Below are 24,431 nucleotides of genomic sequence, written 5' to 3' on the forward strand. Positions count from 1 at the left end.
AGACTCAAACACCTGAGTAAATATGAAACCAGCAGGACATTGATCCAAAACACACCAGCAAATCCTCCACTGAAAGTCTCACAAAAACAACAAAAAAAACAAAGTGAAGGTTTTGAAAGTGGCCAAATGAAAGTCCACTTTGAATCTGATTTAGATGCTGTGGCATGACCTTAAACAGGCAATTTAACTTTGAAAACCCTCCAATGTGGTTGAAGTAAAACAATTCTGCAAAGCAGAGTGACAGTGTCAGTTATCGCAAACGCTTAATTCCATTTGTTGCCGCTACGCAACCAGTTATTAGGTTTAGGGGGCAATTATTTTTTCACATAGGGCCGAGCAGGTTTGGAAAACTATTGTATAGTATCTCCAGCCACATGAGGGACTTGCCCAAACTGTTTTGAACTAGAAGATCGAAACATGTTTCAGAATCACAAATCCCCTGTGCATATCTCCGAGAAGATATGCCTTGTATCTCAAACCTACATCATGTCAAACGTGTCAGTGGCAGATTTTTCCAGTTTCACACAGAAGTTCACGTTGGCTCTTTGTTCTAACTTGCCGTCCATGATGAAATCGCAGACGTGGTCAGAACAGCAACAGAATTGCACAGCTCCCGATGGAAACCGTGCGATGTCTTTTGGCACACTCGCTTATGAAGGTCGGTGCTTCCTGTGACTGTGCGTGCAGGCGTGTGCTGCCATCTGTTGGCGTGTTAAGGAACTAATCTCAAAACTTTTTGTAACCACCTTTAATTCAGGGGAGAGAATTGGACCCCAGGGACCACTTTTTACAACTTGAACCGGATGCATTTGTCCGGGTACAAGATGTTTTTTAATATGTGCATAATTGGGTGGTTTTTTTTATTATGTATGACTACACACCTGAACAATGGAACTGCCACTCAAATGAAGATAGGTTTCCTTTTGAGTCTGGTTCCTCCCAAAGTTTCTTCCTCATACCATCTCAGGGAGTTTTTCTTTGCCACAGTCACACTGGCTTAATCATCAGGGATAAACAATTAGAAGGAACAGATTTATAGGGAATAAACATACACATTCTATTATACACCCTTATTACCAGAGCAGCCAAAAGAAGAAAGAAGAAGAAGAAGAAGAATTACCGTTTTATCTGTGTGAAGCTGCTTTGAGACAATGTCCATTCGCCGTCACAAAGAACGAGTCAGGAATTCACTGTACAATGACACACCTCTCTGTTACAGATGATAATAGCAATTTATATACATATCCCATTATTCACTGTCACACACACACACACACACACACACACACACACACACACACACACACACACACACACACACTCACACACACTCACACACTGACAATTGTGCACATTTAATTTCTTCTTCTTTTCTTTCTTTTTTGAATTGCCACTTTGCACTTTTTTACGTAGCATCATTTGCAATAATGTATTAATTTACAAGTTAGAATTATTACATTCTAAATGATTTAATGATGAATAATTGAATAAATCTAAATAAAAATCTAAATGAGCTCAGTGAAATGTGTAGGTAAAGAGATGTTAAATATTCACCTTATTATAATATCCTTTACTATAAGTGATGACATAATAAGATGAATGTTTTATGCAGGAATAATTTTGTGACGTCACAGCCTGGAATCCTCAACATCATCAGCAGCAGCAGAGGGGCAGCGCGAGCGCCACTGGGGGAGACATAAGCGGGCTGTGAAAGCGCTGCAACGTGTTTTTCTCCGTTCTACAGAGTTTATTGTTATAATCTTGTTATTATTATTTAGTTTTGCACGGTAATAAGTCTAACATGGCGCCTGTGCAGTGCCTGGACACGCCATCACGTTGTTTCCGAGCGGCTCCTGGACTGCCGCAGCGGCGCCACCACGAAGGTAACCAGTAGCTCCCATACCGCTTTAAGTCCCGCCTACTTTGCATGCTGATTGGCCGGTCGCTCGCGTCGTCCGCGTTCCGATTGGCGCGCGTCTCGTGTTGCCAACCTCGTGGCCAATCGGGGGGCTCGGATCGGAATGTAGGCGTGGCTAAGAACACAAATAGGTTTTATTATTTCATTTTATACACAGTGTTCGCTGAATATGAATTGATATCAAAAGTAAATATCATGTTTGAGGTAAAAAATTATGTCGGGGATCTAAATATCTAAGGAAAGGAAAATGTGAATTTATATTAAACAAATGGGAAAAATGTGTATGACTAGCATGCTAGAACAACGTGATTGGGAGCTAGCTTCCCGTTTATTATAGTCGGGATGTACAGTAATTAGCCGGGAATGCGGGTTGCCAAGGTTACGCGCATCCGACCGGAAGGAGGTAAGTGAGCTAGCTAGGTAGCTGAAGCGGAACTAGCTGTGAGTATTGTAAACACTCGCATGTGTATTAGCTACTAGCTCTGGGGTTTTAGCCTACGACTGTGTGACCTTTCAGATCCGTAGACATTCTGGTATAAGGTATAAGAATGGATAAGCGCTTCACCTGGATCATCTTCTGCAGCCTTCATGGTGAACATCAGGTTCTGGGTGTCTGCATGGACAGCTGGACCAGAACATTCATGCTTCTTCCATGATTCCATTCCACACTCAGTGCCTATTTGGTCTCATAGTTATAACCTCCATTCCACTTAAAAGATGTTCCTCTAAATGTTCTTCTAGACTATATGGATCTTCATGTCAGGTTAGAAGTGCAATCTGCGTTACAAGGTCTTCAGAGAGGTTCAAGAGATCTTCCATTTCAACTCATGTACACCATATCTTCATGGAGCTGGCTTTGTGCACAGGGTCATTGACATGCTTGGAGCAGGATTGGGCCACATCCAGAGATCTTCTGTACAATTGTGTGCCTTCAAGATTGTGGCAAGAACCATATATAGCTGGAGTAAGCGGGTGTCCCAATACTTTTGGTGCCACAGTATGAGTGGATTGTTGTGTTGCAGTGATTTGGGTTCTTGGGGTCAGTGGAGATGCCAGGGGGGTATTTATTTCTCTGTTTTGGTCAAGTTAACAGTAAAGGGTGATCACCTTATTTGGGCATTTTGGGGGCAGTTAGAGTTGGTCAGAGGGGTTTTTTGGGGGCAATTAACATTCAGGGTGATTTGGATTTGGGGCTGTTAAATATCTTGGGTATTTATTTTTGGGTTGTGGGGAAGTAGAAAGGGTGGTATTTTTATTTCTGCTGGGGGGGAACTCAGAGGTGTATGCTGGGGCATTTAGTATTCAGTGGGTACTTTTGTTGGGGTTTGAACATTATAGTCCACATGGGTTTTATTGTTAGGGGCAGTTAGCAGTCAGAATGGTGTTTTAGAGTGAGTTTGTTCTGAAGTAATTAGCAGTCAGGGTGATATGTATGTTAGGGTTTGAGGCAATTAGTGATCTGGGGGTATTTATTTCTGGGTTGCCAGGAAATTTGCGCAAAGGGTGTCATTTTTCTCTCTCTCTCATTTTTCTCATTCGTCAGCTTCTCCAAATACTTATAAAATGTTGACATATATATTTATTTAGTTTTTGTTTATTATTATTATTATTTAAATATTTTTTATATTTTTTATTTATTTTAATTTATTTTTGCACATTTTAAAATAAAAATGAAAAATATAAAAAAAAAAGAAATACATTTGATTTTAGCGTTTCATATCGCATCAGAAAAATCAATAGTGCTTCAGTATACATGAATCCCACCCACACTCTTGAGGAGTTTAGTGGGCGTGGCTTTATGCAAATGAGTCTCTCAGGAGATTAACAAGCATATATTTTTTGATTTTTTATCAAAAATCAGAAGTTTGAACCAGTACAGTTAATTACTATCCAATCTAAAGTCGTAGGAAATGTTTTTATTCTAGCTCGCGTCTAATCTCCATGTCTCCGTTTGACTTCAGCAGCTCCTTTTTGTGCCCCTGTGTTAATCTTGGGACTAAAAATAAGGCCAGTGTCCTTAAAGAGGTCCTACATTTGGCTTTTTGAAAGGGACGAAGTATTAATAGGGGCATCAGCCTTCAGCGTAAAGTTTCATCAAAGCTTCTTTTCCACCAGCGTGATCCTGGAATGATCCAAGCTCCTCTTTGTGTTCATCGATTCCAGTGAGAAGCCTGAATCACTGATGCCGGATGCTGATCATCTCCGGTTGTGCTCAGTCCTTGCGTGAGCACTAAGATGAGTGGAACAGCGGAGCAGGCCGACATTCTGTCGGTGGGGAACATGGTCCGGGACCGCTGGAGGGTGGTGAGTAACATCTACAGACTTCCAACCTTCAAAAAATAGTTTGGACAGATTTATTGTATACAAATGGTCACAACGACATTCTTTGGAAATCAGACATTTTTGAAAAATACAGATGCTGCTAATTTCTCAGTATCACCAGATGCAATTTGCTCGAGGTGGTAAATAAAAATAAAAAAAAAATAAAAGCTTTGAGATTAGATTTGTAACACTGCAACAGATGGCAGCACAAGGCTGCACTCACAGTCACAGGGAGCACCGAACCTTATAAGTCAGTGTGCCGTCATCCTGTGTACATCAGGAGCTGTGCAACTGGTGCTATTCTGACTACGTGCGTTACCACGTCGGTTATTTTGACACTCTGTCAACCAACCTCTCCTGACACGTGAGTTTCCCGCCTGAAAAAACACGTCCTCCCCTCCCCTCCACACCCACCCTAATTGTTTTTTACACTATAGCCGAGATCCAGAGTGAATCGCAGAAGAACGCTGGGAGCGCTGCATTGCTGCATTGCTGTGCAATGGAACTATTTTGAAGGTGATACCAACTACCTAACGTTTTAAAAATGGCGAAAACTATTCAAAAGAACAAATTTGCCCTCGATTGAGCAAATGAATAGTACAGGTGTTTTCATTCTTTCATTTTCATTCTTATTCATTCTTATATGGTGTCAAGGATTCGCCTATTGAGGGCGCTCTCGTAACGACAGCTGACCGGGAGGCGGAAAAACTATTTATACACATTTTTGCTGATTAGTTCTAGCAATTAACTGGAATCGGCAAAACTGATTAATCGATCGATCTCTGAATTAAGGGATAGGAGCATGGAACCTTTGTGGTGCTGGGATTTAAACTCGAAACCTTCCGAAATAACGTTGGACACCTTTACTATGGAACTACACCCTCCCAAGAGAAAAAATGGTCCAAGCAGATGAGACGAAAAATGAAAGGTTAGAAGATCGTTACTATTGAGCTTCCAGTGAACATTTTTATAAAGATGTTTAAGGCCCATGGGACAGAGGTTGCAAGAGCAAATTTATTCTACAGTTGAACAAACCGATTGTTCGAATGGTTAAAAAGAACAACCTCAAAAAACAGATCCAAGGGGACTCTTAAGCTCAAGGTAGAAGAGTTTCAAGTCGCACCATCTGTCGGTGTCTAAATGAACTTCCACAATGATGTCAAAACGGAGACCTTTGAGCTACATCTTCCTCTTCGAGGAGAGTGCGAAGACGGCAAAGAGCCGAATCTGGCGAGTTGGGTTGGGGACCGGGGGTTCTAACTTGCCGTCTATGATAAAAACGCAGACGTGGTAACGCACGTGGTCAGAATATCACCAGTTGCACAGCCCCAGATGTACACAGGACGATGTCTGTTGGTACTAAATTATGATGGTTGTGTGCACTCTGTGACTGTGCGTGCAGCCTTGTGCTGCCATCTGTTGGTGTGATTTAAAACTAGTCTCGAAACAAAACGTTTTGATACCACGTAATTCAGAATCACAGAAGATATTTTACCGTAATCAGTGCCTTCAAAGGTGCTTTTGTGCTACAAAATATAAAATAATGCAATTAATTAATTCTATGTATGTGTGTGTGTGTGTGTGTGTGTGTGTGTGTGTGTGTATGTGTGTGTGTGTGTGTGTATATATATAATATAAAATTTCGTACATTTCTCAGTTTTTAAATCACGGTTCGGTACATTTCAGTGCAGGGGGAAGAAATGCGAAACAAAATTGCTTGTTGTTTTTATTAAATTCAATAATATATAAAATAATATTTTATAAAAAATAAAATAAAATTAATAATGCAATACTTTTTTATTATTTTTATTACAGTAGCACAAATTAAACTAAACTAAAATTTAATAAATAAAAAAATGTAATTAAATAGTTTACATTTATTAGACCCCATTTAGTGAATACAGTCGTGTGTGTGTGTGTGTGTGTGTGTGTGTGTGTGTGTGTGTGTGTGTGTGTGTTTCACATAAAATCTTCTAAAGATATGATCTACTTAACTGTTTTACTTATTTCATCAGACCTTAACAAACGTCTTTATTCCTTCAATCCTTCATTTATTCACTCCCTGGAAATATTAAAGTGTCCGAATTTTCTCCTTTTAAGAGAAACTGGACATAACACTCTAACCGTGAGCCACTTCCTGGTTAGCGGCTAACCCTAGCGCTATGGATTAATTAGCGTTATCATGCATGCGCAAAATAAATTGTTAACAGGGACACTGCGCTAACTCAAGTCTCTTTTATTTTTTAATTTACTTATTTATTTTTTATATCCCTGGCATCGTTGTGTTTTTGGCGGAGACTAAACAAACTTGCGATCCGCTGAGGAAACTTTAACCACGTTCCATCACATTCGGTGTACATGTGTACTGTTAAACCCCTATATATATATATGACATCAGGATTTACCACATTGATTTTAGAAGCTGAAAAAGAGAAAATGAGAAAATGATAGGCTAAATCGTTAGTTTTGTTTCTGTTCAGTTTAATATTAAACATAAAGAACACCGAACACGCCACGCCCGTAAGCTGTTTATCGCACGCAGCTCACTGCAGGTGTTCAAATCTGCACCGTCATCAGAAGCTCGAAACCCAGACGCTGCCAAAGAGCGTTTTATTTATGATCTGGTGCCTTTGTATAAAGCCTGTCCAATTAATTTAGGCATATACACACGTATAAACCACGCTCGCCTAATTTTTTGCGCTGAAGCCGAGCTCAGAGTAATCTACAGACCAAACTCGATCGAAGCCGATTCTCTGAACGAGAAAGGACGTGGGATTCGAGAGACACGTTTCGCGGTTGCTGTCGCTTTCATGCTGACTTTATGTTATGAGCATACGATACAAGTAAATTGTTCTCTGCTGCGTGTGAGCTTTGATCACTGGCGGCTCATGTGGCGTAGAGAGAAGTACATAATATAAAACAGACTAGCAAAAAAATAAATAAATGTAAAAGAAAAGAAGAAGAATTACTTGGAGGAGGTCTGATTTCTGCTTTATAATAAAACTCCTTCATAAAAGTTGTTAATTGTAGGTTCTCAGAATAAAGTGGAGGCTGCAGGAAAAAGCACACTCATATCCAACATGTAATAGAGGAGAAGTGTGCAGTTTCCATTCAAAATGTAAAGGACATTGGTTCTATACTTCCACATATTCAACCCACTTAGACCAGAATTTAACCAACACATTTATCTGAAGAGAAAGTGATCATTTTGCATTGTATAGATCCATAGGTTTCCATCCAACCTTGTATTATGGGGGGTTCAGGAAGCAACCGGCTCCAAAAAGTCTCCTTTTTGTGCAGATTAAGAAAATTGGTGGCGGAGGCTTCGGAGAGATCTACGAAGTCCTGGACCAGCTGAACCAGTGCAACGTAGCTCTCAAAGTGGAGTCAGCTCAGCAACCCAAACAGGTCTTAAAGATGGAGGTGGCTGTTCTGAAGAGGCTCCAGGGTAAGAGCGTCAAGTCTACTTTTGGCTGCTCCCATTAGGGGGCGCCACAGCGGATCATCCGTCTCCACACCCCTCTTGCCTCTACATCTGCCTCTTTCAAACCAACTACCTGCATGTCTTCCCTCACCACATTGTCCTACTGATATAGCCCAAGTCCCCCCTCTGAACATGTCCAAACCATCTCAATCTCACCTCCCTCACCTTGTCTCCAAAACGTCCTACATGCGCTGTCCCTCTTATAAACTCATTTCTAATCCTGTCCATCGTCGTCACTCCCAAAGAACATCTCAACATCTTCAGCTCTGCTACCTCCAGCTCCACCTCCTGTCTTTTACTCAATGCCACTGTCTCTAATCCATACAACATCTCAGGTCTCACCACAGTCCTATAAACTTTCCCTTTCACTCTCACAGATACTCTTCTATCACAAATCACTCCTGCTATCACTCTTCTCCACCCACTCCACCCTGCCTGCACTCTTTTCTTCACTTCTCTAACACACTCTCCATTACTTTGCACTGTTGACCCCAGATACCTGAACTCCTCCACCTTCTCCACCTCTTCTCCATGCAACCGCACCACTCCACTGCCCTCCCTCTCATTTACACACATGTACTCTGTCTTATCCCTTACTTACTTTTATTCCTCTTCTCTCCAGCACGTATCTCCACCTCTCCAGGCTCTTCTCCACCTGCTCCCTACTCTCACCACAAATCACAATATCATCCACAAACACTAGATGTGATCAGTATAATAAAGGAAAGAATGAACACAAGGAGTTTCTGTGATTCCTGAAATCATATCAGCCAGGAGCAGGTTTTAAAGCCTTTTTTTGTACACAGGTAAGGACCACGTGTGCCGCTTCGTCGGTTGCGGACGTAACGATCGATTCAACTATGTTGTGATGGAGCTTCAGGTGTGTTACCTTCTGACATTTATTTACAGTATGACCAAAAAAATATATATAATAAATCACAGTGTTAACTTTAGAAAGATCACACATTTCAACCGAATAAAAATCCTATTAATAAACATTCTGTTTAGAAAGACACACAATAGGGACAAAAGTATTGGGACAACTGACTTTTCCAGCCATATGCAGTTTTCATACAAAAATGTAAACCACAACGATTGTGTAGGACGTCTTTGGATACGGTAGCAGGACATTTTCCAATCACTTGAGTCCCAAACCTGTTCCAGCATGTACGCCAGCTTCATGGAGAAATACTTTTACATGAGTAGGAAGCTGTGTAACATCTTAAACACTGACTGCACGCCAGGCCTCCTCACCTACATCACTACCTGACTTTACTTACACACATCCCTCGTGACTCAAAGAATCTCAGGAAATCCTGCACAAAATCTAGTGGAACATCTTCCAAGAAGAGTGGAAGTTATTATAATTGTTGCTGTGTAGTTCGGTGATTGCTGCTTAAATGTCCATAGATGGAAACGGTTAGATCGTAACAGTGATGTAACTTTGTGAGAATGGAAAATAACCCATGTTGTTTGTAGGATTGATGACACTAATAACCACTTGACTTATGTGACCGCAGGGAAGGAACTTGGCCGACCTTCGGCGCACTATGAGCCACGGGACGTTCTCCGTGTCCACCACTCTCAGGCTTGGCAGGCAGATTCTGGAGGCTATCGAGAGCATCCACTCGGTGGGCTTCCTGCACAGAGACATCAAACCGGTGAGGAACGACGTGTGACTGACTTTATATACCAGTTTCAGTGCCAGTATTAATCCACAGTGAAGACCAGGGGCGTGAATTACGATTAATCACGGCAACGATTCGATTTTTATTCGATATCACGGTGTGTTGCGGCTTTTTTTTTATATTGCTGCACTGATAAAATTTTTTTATCAATTAAAAAAATATAAAATTAAAATGTCAACAAAAGTATAAACATTATTGTGATTTATTGGGTGAAATTTGGTCAAGCTTCGACAATAAAACTCATCAAAACATTCGTTTCTTTCCAGTCCAACTTCGCCATGGGCCGACTGACGAGTACTTGCCGAACCTGCTACATGCTCGACTTCGGTTTGGCGCGTCAGTTTACAAACTCCTGTCAAGAAGTCCGTCCGGTAAGCGAACACGGTTTTATCACAGTGCTGCCGCATTCTCAATTCTGATTGGTCAGAAGTCGGACAGTAGTGCTACTACAAATCCATAATCTTTATTTATTTATTTTTTTGCAATCTAATCACCGAGTGAATCCATGCCAGGATGGTCACCATAATGTTCCATAAAAGTAACATTAAAGTTTAAAACACAAAAGTTTGTGGACACCTCTCCTCCATATGTGCCTTTTTTGAACATCCTTTTCCACATTTAGTGCCCGTTTGCTCAAAAGATAGCCTCCACTTTTTGGGAAGATGTTCCCAGAAGATTATGTGGAGATTTGTGGAGATTCATTCAGCCACAAGTGTGTTAGTAAAGTGAGGCACTGATGTCGGTGAGAAAGTGAGAAGGCCTGGGGTGCAGTCAGGGTTCACATTCATCCAAAAGGTGTTCAAGAGTTCTATAGCAGGAGCTCTTACACATCTTCCAACCCATGAACAGCTGGAACAGCTTTGGATCTCCTAGTTTAAGTGAAGGTCAAATTTCATTCACCGCATCCAAAGACGTCCTACACAATTGTGGGCCTCCAAGTTTGTGGTAACAGTTTACAAAGAACCACATATGGCTGGAAAAGAGGTGTCCTCATACGTGTTTCTTCATGTAGTGTACCTAATTAATATCTTGTATATATTCTATATATATATATATATATATATATATATATATATATATATATATATATATATATATATATATATATTAGTATATAATTTATACTTTTTATTTTTCTTCTAAAGCCTCGTCCAGTGGCCGGATTTCGGGGAACTGTGCGCTACGCCTCAATTAACGCTCACAAGAACAAGGTATGAAATTCCCAGGATTATTCCCACACAGGGATTTATATCCTGGAGTTATTTCACTTCCTAAACTACACCTATAGGAGGTGGTATCAAAAAGTTTCGAGAACCAGTGCTATTGTGACAGCTTGTGTTACCACGTGTGTGATTTCATCACGGGCAGCGATGTAGAACAAAGAGCAAAACGTGACAATTCTGCGTGAAACTGGGCAAATCTGCCACAGAGACGTTGGACGTGAAGTACCTTTGACTTACGGCGACGCTGCAACAAGTCGTTCGAGGTCTTCCGAGCGTCACGTGCGCTTTAAGAGCGGAAGAACATCTCCAACAGACGACGAGAGATCAGGAAGACTTTCATCGAGCTCAACCCCTCAGAAATATCTAAACCTTTCAGCTACTTGTGTATGATGAACGTCGGAGAACGAACCACACCCACCCTATTCTCCGGGTTCGGCTACTGTGGCTTTCACCCTCATCCTAAAGATAAAGATCCAGCTAAAAGGTCGCCTTTTTTTAACACACCGTTGCGGAGATCCGGAGTGAATCGCAAAAGTTGTTCGAATAGCAGATTTTCAGGTGCAGTGGCGGAAATGCAGGGGGTGATGTTGGGACCGTTTTTCAAGGTGACAATGTGTAAACTTAGATAAATAAAGTACTTTCTTGTAAACAGAGCGAAACTTTTTGATTCCACCTCGTAAACCTTTTTATTATATATTGAATGGTTTTGTATTTATACACGTCTGAATATACTTGCACTATTTTTAACTTTATCCTTTAATATATTCTCTCATCTTTTCTCTTATTTTATTTATTTATAGTCACGTTGATCTAATGCACAATTTTCCCAACGGCCGATCAGGTTTACATTTCACTGCAAGTTGTATTCTGTATATAACTATGTTTGTGACGTAAAAATATAATCTTGAAATGGCATTGCTGTATTTTATATAAACGGTTAGATCGGAAATGGCCCAAAGCAATGCACCGAGTCCCTCCTGCTGCAGTCAGCTTTCACGTCCCGTCTTATTTCTTCATGCAGGAAATGGGTCGGCACGATGACCTGTGGTCTCTCTTTTACATGCTGGTGGAGTTTATGGTGGGTCAGCTTCCCTGGAGGAAAGTCAAGGACAAAGTACGTGACGTTTCATTGACGTTTAAACTCTTACATGGCAGGGATTCGTGTTTTTTTATTTATTTATTTTTTTAGTGACGCTATGGCTTTTTTTTTAGTACTTTTTAAGTTGTAATTATATAAATGTGTAGTCCTGTTTTTCTTCTTCCTCGTTCAGGAGCAAGTTGGGAACCTGAAGGAGACCTACGACCATCGGCTCATGCTCAAACACCTTCCTGCTGAGTTCAGCGTTTTTCTCGACCACATCTCTGGTCTTGATTACTACACGAAACCCGACTATCAGGTAATCAAATCAAATCAAATCCATTTTATTTGTCAGATATAGAGTGATGCTTTTTATGATTGTGCTAACTAAAGAAAATAGAATCTTATAAATACGATCAAAACAAATATTGAAACCACAAAAATCCAAACAAATATTGAAACCACAAAAATCACAAGGAACTTAAAGTAGAATAGTATAGAAAAATAAAACGTCTCGTATCACAAGGCTGATGTGTTACGCGCGAGTCACGTGTAGCGTATTGAGAAACTAACGCCCTGCATTGTGTTCCAGCTTCTGATGTGCGTGTTGGAGAACAGCATGAAGTTGTATAACGTTATGGAGAACGATCCGTACGACTGGGAGAGGAGCGACTCCGAGGACTCTCTCACGGTCGCTGCTCTAGCAGCCACAGGCCAGCAGCTGACTCGCCTAACGCCGGCGTACCTGGGGTACGTGTACAACAAAGACAAGTTTCAGATAAAGCAGATCTGATCCTGCTTCTCTAACTGTTCAATGATTTTACAGCATGGCCAATGCCTCTGCGATCCCGGGTGACCTGCAGCGCGAGAACACAGAGGATGTCCTTCAGGGTGAGCGGCTCAGCGAAGCAGACAATTGCCCGCCGATCCCACCCCAGCACGCTCAGGGAGCCGACGTATGGGAGGAAATGGAACGAAGCCAAAACCGCAACCGCAACCCTGTGCAACCACAGATCCGAAAGGTAAGAAAGAAAACAAAATGCGTTCGATCAGGGGTCTGCAACCTTTACGACCAGAAGAGCCAGTTTGGCCACTCTCCCACCAAACATAAAATTTTTTGACATTTAAAAAGAATGTAACACGGATTGTTGTTTTTATGCAGATATAAGGTAGTTGGCTAGTTGCACCACTAGGTGGCACTACTGTGATTTTTATTGTATTTGGGTGTTCGCAATTTATACCTTTTTGTCCCTGGCAAAGTAGTTGGCTAGTTGCACCACTAGGTGGCACTAGTGTGATTACATTTGTATTTGGGTGTACGCAATTTATACCTTTTTGTCCCTGGCAAACTAGTTGGCTAGTTGCACCACTAGGAGGCACTAGTGTGATTTCTTTTTATATTTGGCCGTTAGCCATTTTTACCTTTTTGTCGCTGGCAAAGTAGTTGGCAAGTTGCACCACTAGGAGGCACTAGTGTGATTTCTATTGCGTTTGGATGTGGGCAATTTACACCTTTTTGTCCCTTTGAACGATTCTTTCATATGTTCTCCGTCTGTGAACGGATTTCTGCACTTTATCATCTGCTGAGTTGCTGCAAAACTAGTAACTGTTTTTGAGTTTGGAGTCTTCCATAATCAGCTTCCGAGAGCTTACAAGGGTTTGTTCACTTCGAAACACTGTTCACTCTGCAACAAAAAATCTAATCAAATAAATATATATATCAAATATAAAAATAAATTGAATGTCGTTTTGTCAAGGCTGCAGGGAGCCCCAGCAGGGGGGGCTAAAGGGCCACATGCGGCTCCAGAGCGGTGGGTTGCCAGACCCTGCGTTAGTTGTGTACGGAGCAGGATGTCAGATACGAAGCAGACTTCTTGATCTCTTTGTAGATAAAAGTGTGATTGTTTCTACACCAGGTGGCCAGTGAAGATGAGAGGAGTAAAGAGGGCAATCAGAGCCCCAACAGCGGCTCTGCGCAGGGTTCTCCGAGGCGCGTGCACTCCGAGACCTTACTCATCGACCGAGTCGCTCCACTGTTGAGGAGGATGCGTCACAGCCACAGCATGGGTCTGGACAAGAGACTGACTCCTGAACCCAAACCTACTATTGAGCGCTTTTTAGAAGCCTAGTAAGTGGATATGAGAACGTATCAGAAAGCAGAACTTTTTTACTTTTATTTACACCACACAAATAATTCACTTGTATTTTCAGCTTAGGAAAACAGCGACCTGTCCTACCTCAGGAGAGGATCGGGTGTCGCCCTGAACAGGGCTCTCTGGAGGATGAAGAAGGAGCAGCCAGCAGCGGTTATGTAGCAGTGAACCTCAGCCCAGTTCCACAAGAGGGCGACTCTCAGGAGTGGGTGCTGGTGGAGCTGGAAGGAGGTAGCGGATCGGCGTGCTCCAAGCCCGACGAGGAAGAGCGCTCTACCAGCCCCCTGGCTCTGCCTCGCACCTGGTCTGACCCCCTGCCCCATAGAGTCAGCGGCTCCGGGGAACTCCACACGACCCTCTGCCACACTGGCCCTCCGTTTACACGTCTTTCCGGACTGCAAGGTCTCGCAGGGCTTTCTGGGATCACGGGGCTGAGGAGGCTGCCTGGTGTACCTCCAGCTTCACTGGTTCACATAAACAGGAGTCAGCTAGAGCAGGTCAGTGCGCAGTTTCCTGTAAAAAGGACAAAAGGTCACCCCTCAAATTGAGCTTAATTAGCATCAGACATTATCAGATGATAATTAGACTAAACTGCTTGGAATAAGTGTTTCAATGTCTATTTTAAGACATTGTGTTCTTTTCTAAACCCTGAATATGTTTTCTCATTCCGAGGAATCTTCCTAAGTATAATTCTTACCGTACTGGCAGATCATTCGACTGGTTTCTAAAGTGTATCTTCTTAAACATGCGTTTATTTCTTGCATTTAGACGGATATTTTTTCCAGTACACCAAAGATGATTTGTCCCCCTCTCTCTTGTGTGAAGTTATCCAGCACTTTACCGCAATCCATCCATCTCCAGCAAAAAGGTGAAACCGATCCAGTTCAGGATTCTCCAACCCTCGCTGCCGAAGAGGAACCCAACCATCCTCTAGTGAATTCACCTTCCAGATCTTCCTCCCAGCCTCCTGCCTCGGTAAACGACCCGCTGAACTTCATCAAACCGACCGAGAAAGACGTGGAGAGTGACTCTGGTTGTCCTGACGTTGGCCCTTCTACAACTCCGAACCAGGGCGAGACCACTGGAGACATCGTCGACGCAGGCCCCGCCTCCCCGGCCCCAGCATCTCCGCGGGAACTGTCTCCACGGGAACTGTCTCCGCGGGCCAGCCGCATTCCCGTGCGTGACCCAGACTCCCCAACCAGGAGGAGTTTCGCCTCACTATCACCCGCCCTCTCGTTATCCTGCGAGCACTTCCCCTCAGCCCTGCTGCGAGACAAATTCTCCTTCCCTTCGGATCGAGGTTCTCGTGCATCCGACTTCCAGGGAGACGATCTCCTCTCGCTCTCCTCGTCCTCCAGCCCAGTGTCCGGCAGGAGCAAGATTCCGAGGCCTATAAGCCCAACTATAGCTCCAGACCAGTTCTCCACTCGCTTCATTCCACGCCCACCTCCAGGAAAACCACCTCTCCGTCCAGGGGGCGAAAACAGGTAAGGAACAGGTTCACTGTGCCAGCTGGAAATATGTATACACATTATATACAACTGTATTTATTGATGTATAAAATCAGTTACGAATAAATTGTGCTGTAAATGTCACGTGTCATATAACACAGGGGGTAGTTTTAGTGTACGCACGTATCCAAAAAATGTTTCATCGACCAACAAACTGTTCTGTGCCTCAGTGGTGGCCGAAGTACACAAGGCATGTAGTTGAGTTAAAGTAGATCCACTTAGTAAAATGTGACTTCAGTAAACGTAAATGTTTCCCTTTAAACTTTCACTTGAGTAAAAGTACAAATGTTTTTGCCTTCAAATGTACTTAAGTATCCAAAGTACTGATTTATCATAACTATAATGTTCCTTTTATCATTTTTATCACCAGACTCTTTAATTAATCACCTCAGTTGATGTGAAAAGACTCGAATGTGACTCTCAGCACACTGATCTGTTCACAGAATGATATTAATGACTCAAACACTGATTTCTATTACAATGATCATGAACCTTCTTTTCAACCACTTCAAAAAAACGTGTAAACGAGGTCACGCGTGTTGTGGCGAGTTCGAGTTTGGAGTTTCTTCATCATTTGTTCCTCTCTAAATGTTCTGCTTGATGTTGAACTGATGCTGAACTGTATGTTGGAGATCAGTAGATACACCAAGTGCCAATCAGAACGAGTTTAAAACCGAAATATTTTTACCTGATTAATAAAAAGGAACGACTGATTTGATGTAGTCGAGTAAAAAGTAGGAAATTTGACTTGATGTAGCGAAGTTCGAGTTAAAGCCTTCACGAATAGAAACACTTGAGTAAAGTACAGAGACATGAAAAAGCGACTGAAGCACAGAAAGAGTCTGGGGGAGATCTAGCGAAGGACAAGGTCTCCTGTGGAGAAATAAGGTCTTTATATATATAAAATGGTAATAAAATGTTTTATTTTTTTTATTTAGGCGCAGACGTTACCGCATCCGCGCCAGCAGCACTAGTGATACAGATCTCCTTGACAACCTCACCCAGCTGATGCAAGAGCGAGGAGGCGTGGCCGTATCCCGCTACCAACGAACCACTTCCTCCATACAGCGCTCGTTAAGCTCCTCCCCCTCCCGATTCAAGGGGTGTCACAGCCACGCTCCTCTCAGCGTTCTCGGCTCGCCGCCGCCGCCGCCGACTCGGATGTGCGAGGTACGAGTTAAACGAGGGGCCGGGTATTGTAGCGCTGGCAGAGCAGGAAGCCCCGAGAGCAAAACCACTACTAAGGTGAACAAATAAAAAGAAAGTCATTGTGTAAAAGACTTCTGATGGATCTCCCAATGGATTTTCGAAGCTATCCTTTGGTTACGAGGAGCTTTTAAAAATGACGAGGGCGGGGAAAAACAATGACGAGAAGGAAAGTGAAAAAAAAATAATAATTCAAGCCGACAGTGTTGGCTGCGATTACTTGAAAGCATTGTATATAACTCATTTTATTCATACCTCAGACATTCCCATTACCGCACTACATTTCTCCTCAAGCGTCCTCGCTTTTCACATTTATTTATAGCGTAGCGCGTAGCCTCCTGTGGAAACGACCGGGGGTCGTTATTTAAGTCCCCGAGACGGTCTTCCTCACTTGGCGTTTTGTTCATCAAAATAAGGGTAACTAGGGTACACAAGGGTAAAAGAATTGTTTTTAAAAATGGCAGTTTTATTAAATTAGGCACCATTTTAAGGGCAAAAAACAACATTTTCAAATGTTCAATTATTGGACACATTACTGTTTCTAGCATAAGGAAAGACTGCAGATGAACACTATATAATAGCAGGTCTATAGGGAACTCGTGACAATATTTTGAGACTCATATATGCATATAAAAAAACTGGTAAAGCACCAGTAAGGATAGAATAACAGTTCATACAACACAGCTGGAGGAAAAGCGCTATCTGCCCTCTTCCACATACATGAGCTCACAAGGCGTCTCCCAATGCGAACGTCTGACGATCTTTCCCTTTTAGCAACTCGTATTTATCCCAGCGAAACAGTTCAGGGTTACGATCATGTTGGATTCATACTCATAACCTCATTGTAACATCGCTACCATTGCGCTATTATTTCCCTAATAACCACTATTTTATTAACTATTGTTACTTTGCCACAGCAGCACATACGCCCATGAGGCGCTTTTTATCAGCTAGATTTAAAAAAATTGGAATTATAACTGGAAAACCATAACTACGGGGAGCCAAAACGTGCGAACGTCTTTACCGGAGCGTATTCTACAGCGCACGTATTATGTGCCAATAGATTTTTATTCGACGTGTATTCGAAATTAACTTTTTTTTATTCAATCCAAACTTATGGAACACAACAGATGTGTTACACATGTGTTCTACATGGATTCTAAATTTTTTTTTTTGGGCTTTACCTCAATTTTAGCGACCGTTGTTTTCATGCTGTATATATTTAAATAGATATGCAAAATAAAAAAATAAAAACGTATGTATATTCAACTATATTACAAGCAAGCATGTGTATATATGTATTTCAGGGAATGTACGTACTGTAAACTACGTTATCTATCCACATAGAATGTATTTATTTATTTATTAGACGCAGTTAAAATCAGCGCGATATTCCGGTTTTTATCATTCCAACCAAACGGGCGCATTTTTATTACCGCTTCGATGGCGTCTTGTGTCGTTTTCTTTTGTACCGAAGGCGAACGAACGCAGACGAGATGCATGTCGGATGGATAGAATTGTTAAGAACATCAAATCAGGATAATGTGTGGAAATCTTTTTTTTTTTTAAACTAACAAAAAACGTGCCGAACTTGTTAGCGTGACGCGTTCATCCCGCCGTAGCTGCGTGTACTGTGGAGTTAGGATAGTGCTTATGTTCATAACCTCTGAAGGTACTTCACATCTATCAGTAGAACCTGGTGACAGAAACACGGCCTACTACTAAGCAATGTACAGAATCAGACATGTATATAGATATAAATACATTATAACGACGGGGAAAAAAAAGCTTCATGCTTCATGTATTTTGCTAACAAACATCGTTCAGTTACCCAGAAAATTCACTCCGTTTGGAATGTACATGTATTCAACAATAAATACTGACGTGCAAAGATGGCGTTCCTTCAGGTTGCCCTGGTTTTATTCCTCTCGATTTCTTTTTTTCTTTTTTTTTTTTGCTTGTTGTACCTTTTTGTGATTTTGTTTTAAAAGGTTATCGCGAAACAAAATCCGAGAGCCAATCGGATTGCAGTATGCAAATGATGAGGTTACAACAGTTTAGCAGTCAGAGGGGGTGGGGCTTAAATTTGCATATTTTTTGCTTCTGTTTTGTTGCTCTGGAAAACTTTCCAAAAATTTATTATTTAATATATATATATATAAATTATCTAAAAAATATATAATTAAATAATAATTTGGACACCTTAAGGGTTTTTTTTTTTTTTTCCTTATTTTTATTCTTTTCTACATTAATACTGAAGACATCCAAACCACGTATATATAATATACTATAATTATGTAGTAAACAAAAACATGTTAAACAACCCAGAGTATGTTTTGTCTTTTAGTTTGTCCAAAGTAGCTACATGTAGCTTTGATGACAGCTTTTGGCAAACTCATGGCATTCTCTCATTAGATTCACGAGGTAGACCCCTGGAAAGGTTTTCAGGTCTCAGGTGTGTCTCCTCAAGAGTTCATTTGAGACATTTCTTAATGCCTTCCTGATGTGGCCATCAGTTGTCTTGTGCAGAGGAAAGGGTGAGTAAAGAGCCAATAGTCCTATTAGTGCTACTACAACTATTGTACAAATTCATATTATGGCAAAAAAACACTCAGTTTAGAAAAAGAGAAAATACACTATCATTAATTTAAGAAATGGTGTCAATCTGACAAATCTCAAGAACTTTAAATGTATGTCCAAGCACAGGCTCCAAAACCATTAAATGCTATAATCATCCAAGGAACATCCCAGGTAGGAAGACTGAGAGCTACCTCTGCTGCAGAGGATTAGTTTATAAGAATTACCAGCCTCAGATTTGGCCGATTTATATAAATGCTTTAACATTTCAACATCCAAAAACAGAAAGACTGGATCATTAGATTAGAAGAAAACTGTCCTTTGATCTGATGAGTCCAAATTTCAGATTTTTGGTTCTAATCACTGTCTTTGTTAAATATACAGAAGGATTTTGTTCCACTTGAAGGAGTCTTCCAACACTGGAGACTCCTTCCATCAGCATTACAGTTCGTAATGTACAGTTCGTGTGTGTGTGTGTGTGTGTGTGTGTGTGTGTGTGGAGGAAAAGACATTTATTTTCTCATCTTATTTTTTAAATCTAAACACTTATTATTGTTATTGTTCTCCACTTGTATCAGTTCTGGTTTCTCTCTCAGTGCTTACAGCTATAACCCTAGAACCCCAAAAAGATAAGTCTAAGTACACTGGCTCTAACAAGCCACAGGTGAGACTCATTACACGTTACCTGCCGGTTCACCGTCTTCTCTCTGCCCCCCCAGCTGCTTTTTCACTGAACTGTCAAAATGAAAACTGACTGAGGATGTGGTGTAACTTATTTTATTTAGACAAAAGCATAGATCAATTTTAATTAAAAAAAAAAGTTACAGTATACACTGAACACGCAGAAATACTGAGAGGCGGTTATTCTAAAACATACACGAGTTCCTAAAATTTATTTACACTTATCTCCAATCTGATCAGATCTTAGTAATACCACAGATTGCAGTCTACTGGAAGTGTGAAGGAGAAACGATGTTCCTGCTGAACATCATTTCATTCAATGCAAGCCACATTTGGACGGTTCTCCGGGATAGGAAGTCAGTCGTTTGGTCGGTCAGTCAATCAGGCACTCGGTCGGTCAGTCAATCAGGCACTCGGTCGGTCAGTCAATCAGGCACTCGGTCGGTCAGTCAATCAGGCACTCGGTCGGTCAGTCAATCAGGCACTCGGTCGGTCGGTAAATCAGGCAGTCGGTCGGTCAGTCAATCAGGCGGTCGGTCGGTAAATCAGGCAGTCGGTCGGTCAGTCAATCAGGCGGTCGGTCGGTAAATCAGGCAGTCGGTCGGTCAGTCAATCAGGCAGTCGGTTGGTCGGTCAATCATGTCAGTCATTTGGCCGATCAGGTTGGTCAGTCTTTCGATCGGTCAATCATGTTGCTCGATCAAGTCAGTCGTTCATCCAGTCTATGAAGTCTGTCAGTCATTTGGTCGATGAGGTCTGTTAGTCATTGAGTCATTCGCTCAATCAAGTCAGTCATTTAGGTCAGTTGGTCAGTCAGTCAGTCAGTCAGTCAGTCAGTAATCACCTCAAGCACATGAGAGAAACCTTTTGTTTAAAACCGTTTTCCCTCCTGTTTAAAAGAGAGGGGCGGACTGCCTGGGGTCATCTGGCATCACGCTGATGGAATCCTCTGCCTTCCCACAAAGCATACACAGCATTGTGTACTCCTGAAATGTGTATATACACACACACACACACACACACACACACACACACAATACCACAAAAGTCAGGGATAAACTTAAGAGCAGATTTATGCATTTAAAAATCATAATGTATTTATTGCTGTAAAGCTGCTCTGTGATGCCGCACTAAACAGGATGACGTCATTCACTGATACTCATATTTAAAAAATAACTAAATACTATTCAGTGCTTGAGTTGGAGTGTTCGTACCAGCCTATGATGCGGCACAGAAAAGCGACACTGTGTAAAATGTAAAAACAAAATGCAATGATTTCCAAATCTCTCAAATTTATCTTAGAGAAGCAGAGTCTCTCAGAAGTAAAGATGGGGGTGGAGCTTCAACAATCTGTAAAAGTGTGTCTGGAACAATTTCAGAATAATGTTCAACATCAAATTGGAGGAAAAAACCCCCAGAATATTTCACCATTTACGGTGCATTACATCGTCAAATGTGTGAATCTGGATAAATCTGGAAATGAGGTAACAGAGACTTCGAATTCGGGAATTTACAATAAATGGACGAAAGTTTGTGGACACCTGATCGTAATTTTGGCTTCTTTTTGAACATCAAATTCCATATTTCGTCCCAGTTCGCTGTTATAATGAGCTCCACTCTCCTTGGAAGATGTTCCACTAGATTTTGTGGATATTCATTTAGACATAAGGGAGTGTGTGTTAGTAAAGTCAGGTACTGATGAAGTTGAGGAGGTCTGGAGTGTTCTCCTGCATACAAGCACATTCGATACAATGGTGTGTCTCCAACTTTGTAGTCAAATGGTCAGGTGTCCACAAATGTAGGAAGAAAAGCTCACATACTCTCCACCAACTATACACATGCAGGTATTAGTGATAAAGTTTTTCAAAAGGTTTTGATGAATTACCTGATAGTCATCCACCACTGAGAAGGTGTACTCGTGTCTGGCTATGACATGGTCACAGTTCTTGCACTTATCTGTAAGGAGAAAATCATCCAAGTTTTAATACATAGTTCTAGTTCTTATATAATTAACTGGAGAGAGGAAAAGAGAAGAAGGGCATAAAAATACAAAGAAAAAAATGGAGAGAGAGAGAGAGAGAGCGAGAGAGAGAGAATGTGAAAATTACAGTTATAGATAAATAAATAAAGTGTGGAAAAAATTTTTTTCGAAAATGTTTGGGGGGGGGGGGGAGAGAATATAAAAAAAAAAAAAAATAATAAAAAATAAAAAATCCCATTATAAAAAGTACACTATCCGCGCAATAGTATTGAGACACCTGACGAAGCCGTCTTTAAAAGAAGAAGCATGAAATATTCCCTCCACTTGAACCAGGAGACCCAAACCTTTTCCAGCTCCATGAAGATCTGCTTTGCATGGGTTGGAGTGAAAGTTCTCCTGCTATAGAGCTTTAGAACAGCTTTGGGATGAATGTGAATGCTGACTGCATCCCAGGCCTCCTCACCTTCTCACCTACATCAGTTTTACTAACACCCTTATAGCTGAATCTCCACAATTACATTTCAGAATCTAGTGGAACATCTTCCTAGAAGAGTGGAGGTCATAATAGCACAAATGGGAACTAAAAAAAAAAAAAAAGCACATGCCAATCTTATGGTCAGGTGTCCACACACTCGTTTTTGTCCATAAAGTGTACAAACATACATTTTGTACTGTTTCTGGAATAAACGTGGTATTTGATTAAAACTCACGCAGGTAAGTGACTATTTCCTCCTCGTCCTCATTCACCAGCGTCTTGTTGCTGATGAGCAGGAAATCTCGCTGCTGACAGTTCGCACATCCCAGGAAGTTCATCAGATACGAGCCGTCATCCAGACACGTGCTTCCCTGCAAAACGTGAACAGAGCGGTCGCTGTAGAGCTTAGTACCATGATTACCTGTAGTGTCGTGCATCAAGTCTCGTTTCCAGATGTTCTCCGACATCACGTATAACAAACAGATGACACAAAAAAAATAATAAATAAAAGTAGAAGATGGTGCTATGACTGTGCTATACTTCTATTATTTAGAAAATGACCGATAATTTGTGACCAATATTTGATATGTAGATCGATTTCTCGTCGCTAAACTCGTGGCATTCTCGAGGCGTGTCCTGAGAGTCATATAGAATACAGATTAACATGGCAGAGGTAGAGCTGTAACTTCCTGCACACACAACAGGAAAAGAACGTCTGGTTTTATTTCATTTTTATTATTTTTTTGCATTACAAAGGGGCTTTTTAAAAGGGCCATGCTTTAGAAGTCATCAGGCACTTAAGTAAATTGATGATTTGTCTGAACCAAAGAAATAAAAGTGAACTATCAGTACCATAGTGAGTTGCAGAGCATCATATTTTTTCCACTGTATAGCAATGGAGTGAATCATAAAATATAGCATCGGCATGTTTAATGTATCGTGAGATGCGAATCGCATGGATATACGGTATCGAGTATCGTGGAAAAAAATATCGCGATATGATGTTTTTACCAAATCAAACTACCTCTCGGTCTCATACTCGAGTCGTTCAGATTAATTAATGGCATGTCACACCTCAGAACTCATCCTTTAACTTCGGAAATGTTGAAATCCAGTAATAATTCAGTCAATTATCATCTAAAAGTTGAAACAGTGACGCATGTGCATAAAGTCCGTCTAAGCTAATAGCTAACGGGATTTATTAAGTAATTAAACATTTAAAACACACGATGCTCCTGATTATATACGATATTAAACTCACCCTGTCGGGGTATTCTTTCTGCACACAACCCGTACACATTTTCTATATTAAATAAAATACAATTAAATATTAAGATTTATACACTAAAGTGGCTAGTGTGTGTTTGTTTTAGCGCTACTTCCGCACTCTCTTCTTCTCTGCTTGAACTTGTGGAGTGTGGTTAGTATTTGCGCCCCCTGGACGTTAGAAGAGGGATTGCACTGTAATGGTGCATGTTTTAAATCTAAGAATAATAATAAAAATATATATTAACTGTAACTTGGATTTGGAAACAGTGAAAATATTAAATATAAGTTACCATTCCGCTCAATTTTTTGCACCGCTGCAATAAAGATTGATTTTTCTACAACAATAGCATTGACTGAGGGACTATTTTTAGAGCGATATGAAGCTTTCTGTAAGATGTTGATATCTCAGTATGAAAACATTTTCAGCATATCAACCATTAAACACGTTGATCTGTTGAGGTTTGCGGAAGTCTGCAAAAGTCTGCGGACATCATCTGAGGTCTGTAGCGGTCTGCAGACTTATGTTAAGGTTTCCTGAAATCTGCCGAGGTTTGCTGAAGTCTGCTGAACTCTGAGGAGGTCTGCTGAAGTCTGTAGAGGCCTACTGAGGTCTGATGAGGTTTGATCAGATCTGTTAAGGTTGATATAATATTGTGTTGGTCCCTCTTTTGCTGATAAAACAGTTCTGACCCATCGAGCGTCATCATCATCAACTTCTTTAGCAGTTTGATCTACAGGAGCTCGCCTGTTGGATCGGACCACACGTCCAGCCTTCGCTCCTCACGCGCATCAAAGATCGTCCACGACCCTGTCGCCGGTTCACCACTGTTCCTTCCTTGGAGCACTTTTGATAGATTGTGAA

General features: G+C 41.3%; 2 protein-coding genes across 11 annotated transcripts; one reads left to right on the forward strand and one right to left on the reverse strand.

Annotated features, from left to right (window-relative positions):
• Positions 1–1,613: 1,613 nt before the first annotated feature.
• Positions 1,614–18,477, forward strand: ttbk2b (tau tubulin kinase 2b). 10 transcript variants are annotated; one of them, XM_083562599.1, is made up of 15 exons: positions 1,614–1,883; positions 4,082–4,222; positions 7,541–7,688; positions 8,531–8,604; positions 9,245–9,385; positions 9,679–9,783; positions 10,558–10,623; positions 11,657–11,749; positions 11,907–12,032; positions 12,306–12,463; positions 12,540–12,735; positions 13,630–13,841; positions 13,925–14,363; positions 14,635–15,356; positions 16,319–18,477. In XM_083562599.1, the coding sequence occupies exons 2-15, from the start codon at positions 4,154–4,156 to the stop codon at positions 16,635–16,637; spliced, it is 2,868 nt and encodes a 955-aa protein (XP_083418725.1). In that variant the 5' UTR covers positions 1,614–1,883; positions 4,082–4,153; the 3' UTR covers positions 16,638–18,477. The 10 variants fall into 10 exon arrangements, with proteins under 10 accessions (XP_083418725.1, XP_083418733.1, XP_083418727.1 ...); XM_083562607.1 differs by having other exon boundaries at positions 1,616–1,883; positions 14,692–15,356; XM_083562601.1 differs by having other exon boundaries at positions 1,630–1,883; positions 4,034–4,222.
• Positions 18,478–20,389: 1,912 nt separating this feature from the next.
• churc1 (churchill domain containing 1) lies at positions 20,390–23,726 on the reverse strand. Its single transcript, XM_083562799.1, has 4 exons — positions 23,562–23,726; positions 22,536–22,671; positions 21,730–21,800; positions 20,390–20,830 (listed from the first exon to the last, which is right to left on the reverse strand). The coding sequence occupies exons 1-4, from the start codon at positions 23,598–23,600 to the stop codon at positions 20,738–20,740; spliced, it is 339 nt and encodes a 112-aa protein (XP_083418925.1). The 5' UTR covers positions 23,601–23,726; the 3' UTR covers positions 20,390–20,737.
• Positions 23,727–24,431: the final 705 nt, after the last annotated feature.

The sequence above is a fragment of the Silurus aristotelis genome (genome assembly GCF_946808225.1).
Source record: "Silurus aristotelis genome assembly, chromosome: 15".
NCBI lineage: Eukaryota > Metazoa > Chordata > Actinopteri > Siluriformes > Siluridae > Silurus > Silurus aristotelis.

Coding starts and splice junctions, on each gene's coding strand:
- ttbk2b (XM_083562599.1), top strand. CDS start 4,154: ATGAGTGGAACAGCGGAGCAGGCCGACATTCTGTCGGTGGGGAACATG. Junction 13,842..13,924: donor GAGCGCTTTTTAGAAGCCTA/GTAAGTGGATAT, acceptor TTGTATTTTCAG/CTTAGGAAAACAGCGACCTG. Junction 14,364..14,634: donor ACAGGAGTCAGCTAGAGCAG/GTCAGTGCGCAG, acceptor TCTTGCATTTAG/ACGGATATTTTTTCCAGTAC.
- churc1 (XM_083562799.1), bottom strand. CDS start 23,600: ATGTGTACGGGTTGTGTGCAGAAAGAATACCCCGACAGG. Junction 21,801..22,535: donor GGAAATAGTCACTTACCTGC/GTGAGTTTTAAT, acceptor TTCTCCTTACAG/ATAAGTGCAAGAACTGTGAC. Junction 20,831..21,729: donor CAGTGGTGGATGACTATCAG/GTAATTCATCAA, acceptor TACACATTTCAG/GAGTACACAATGCTGTGTAT.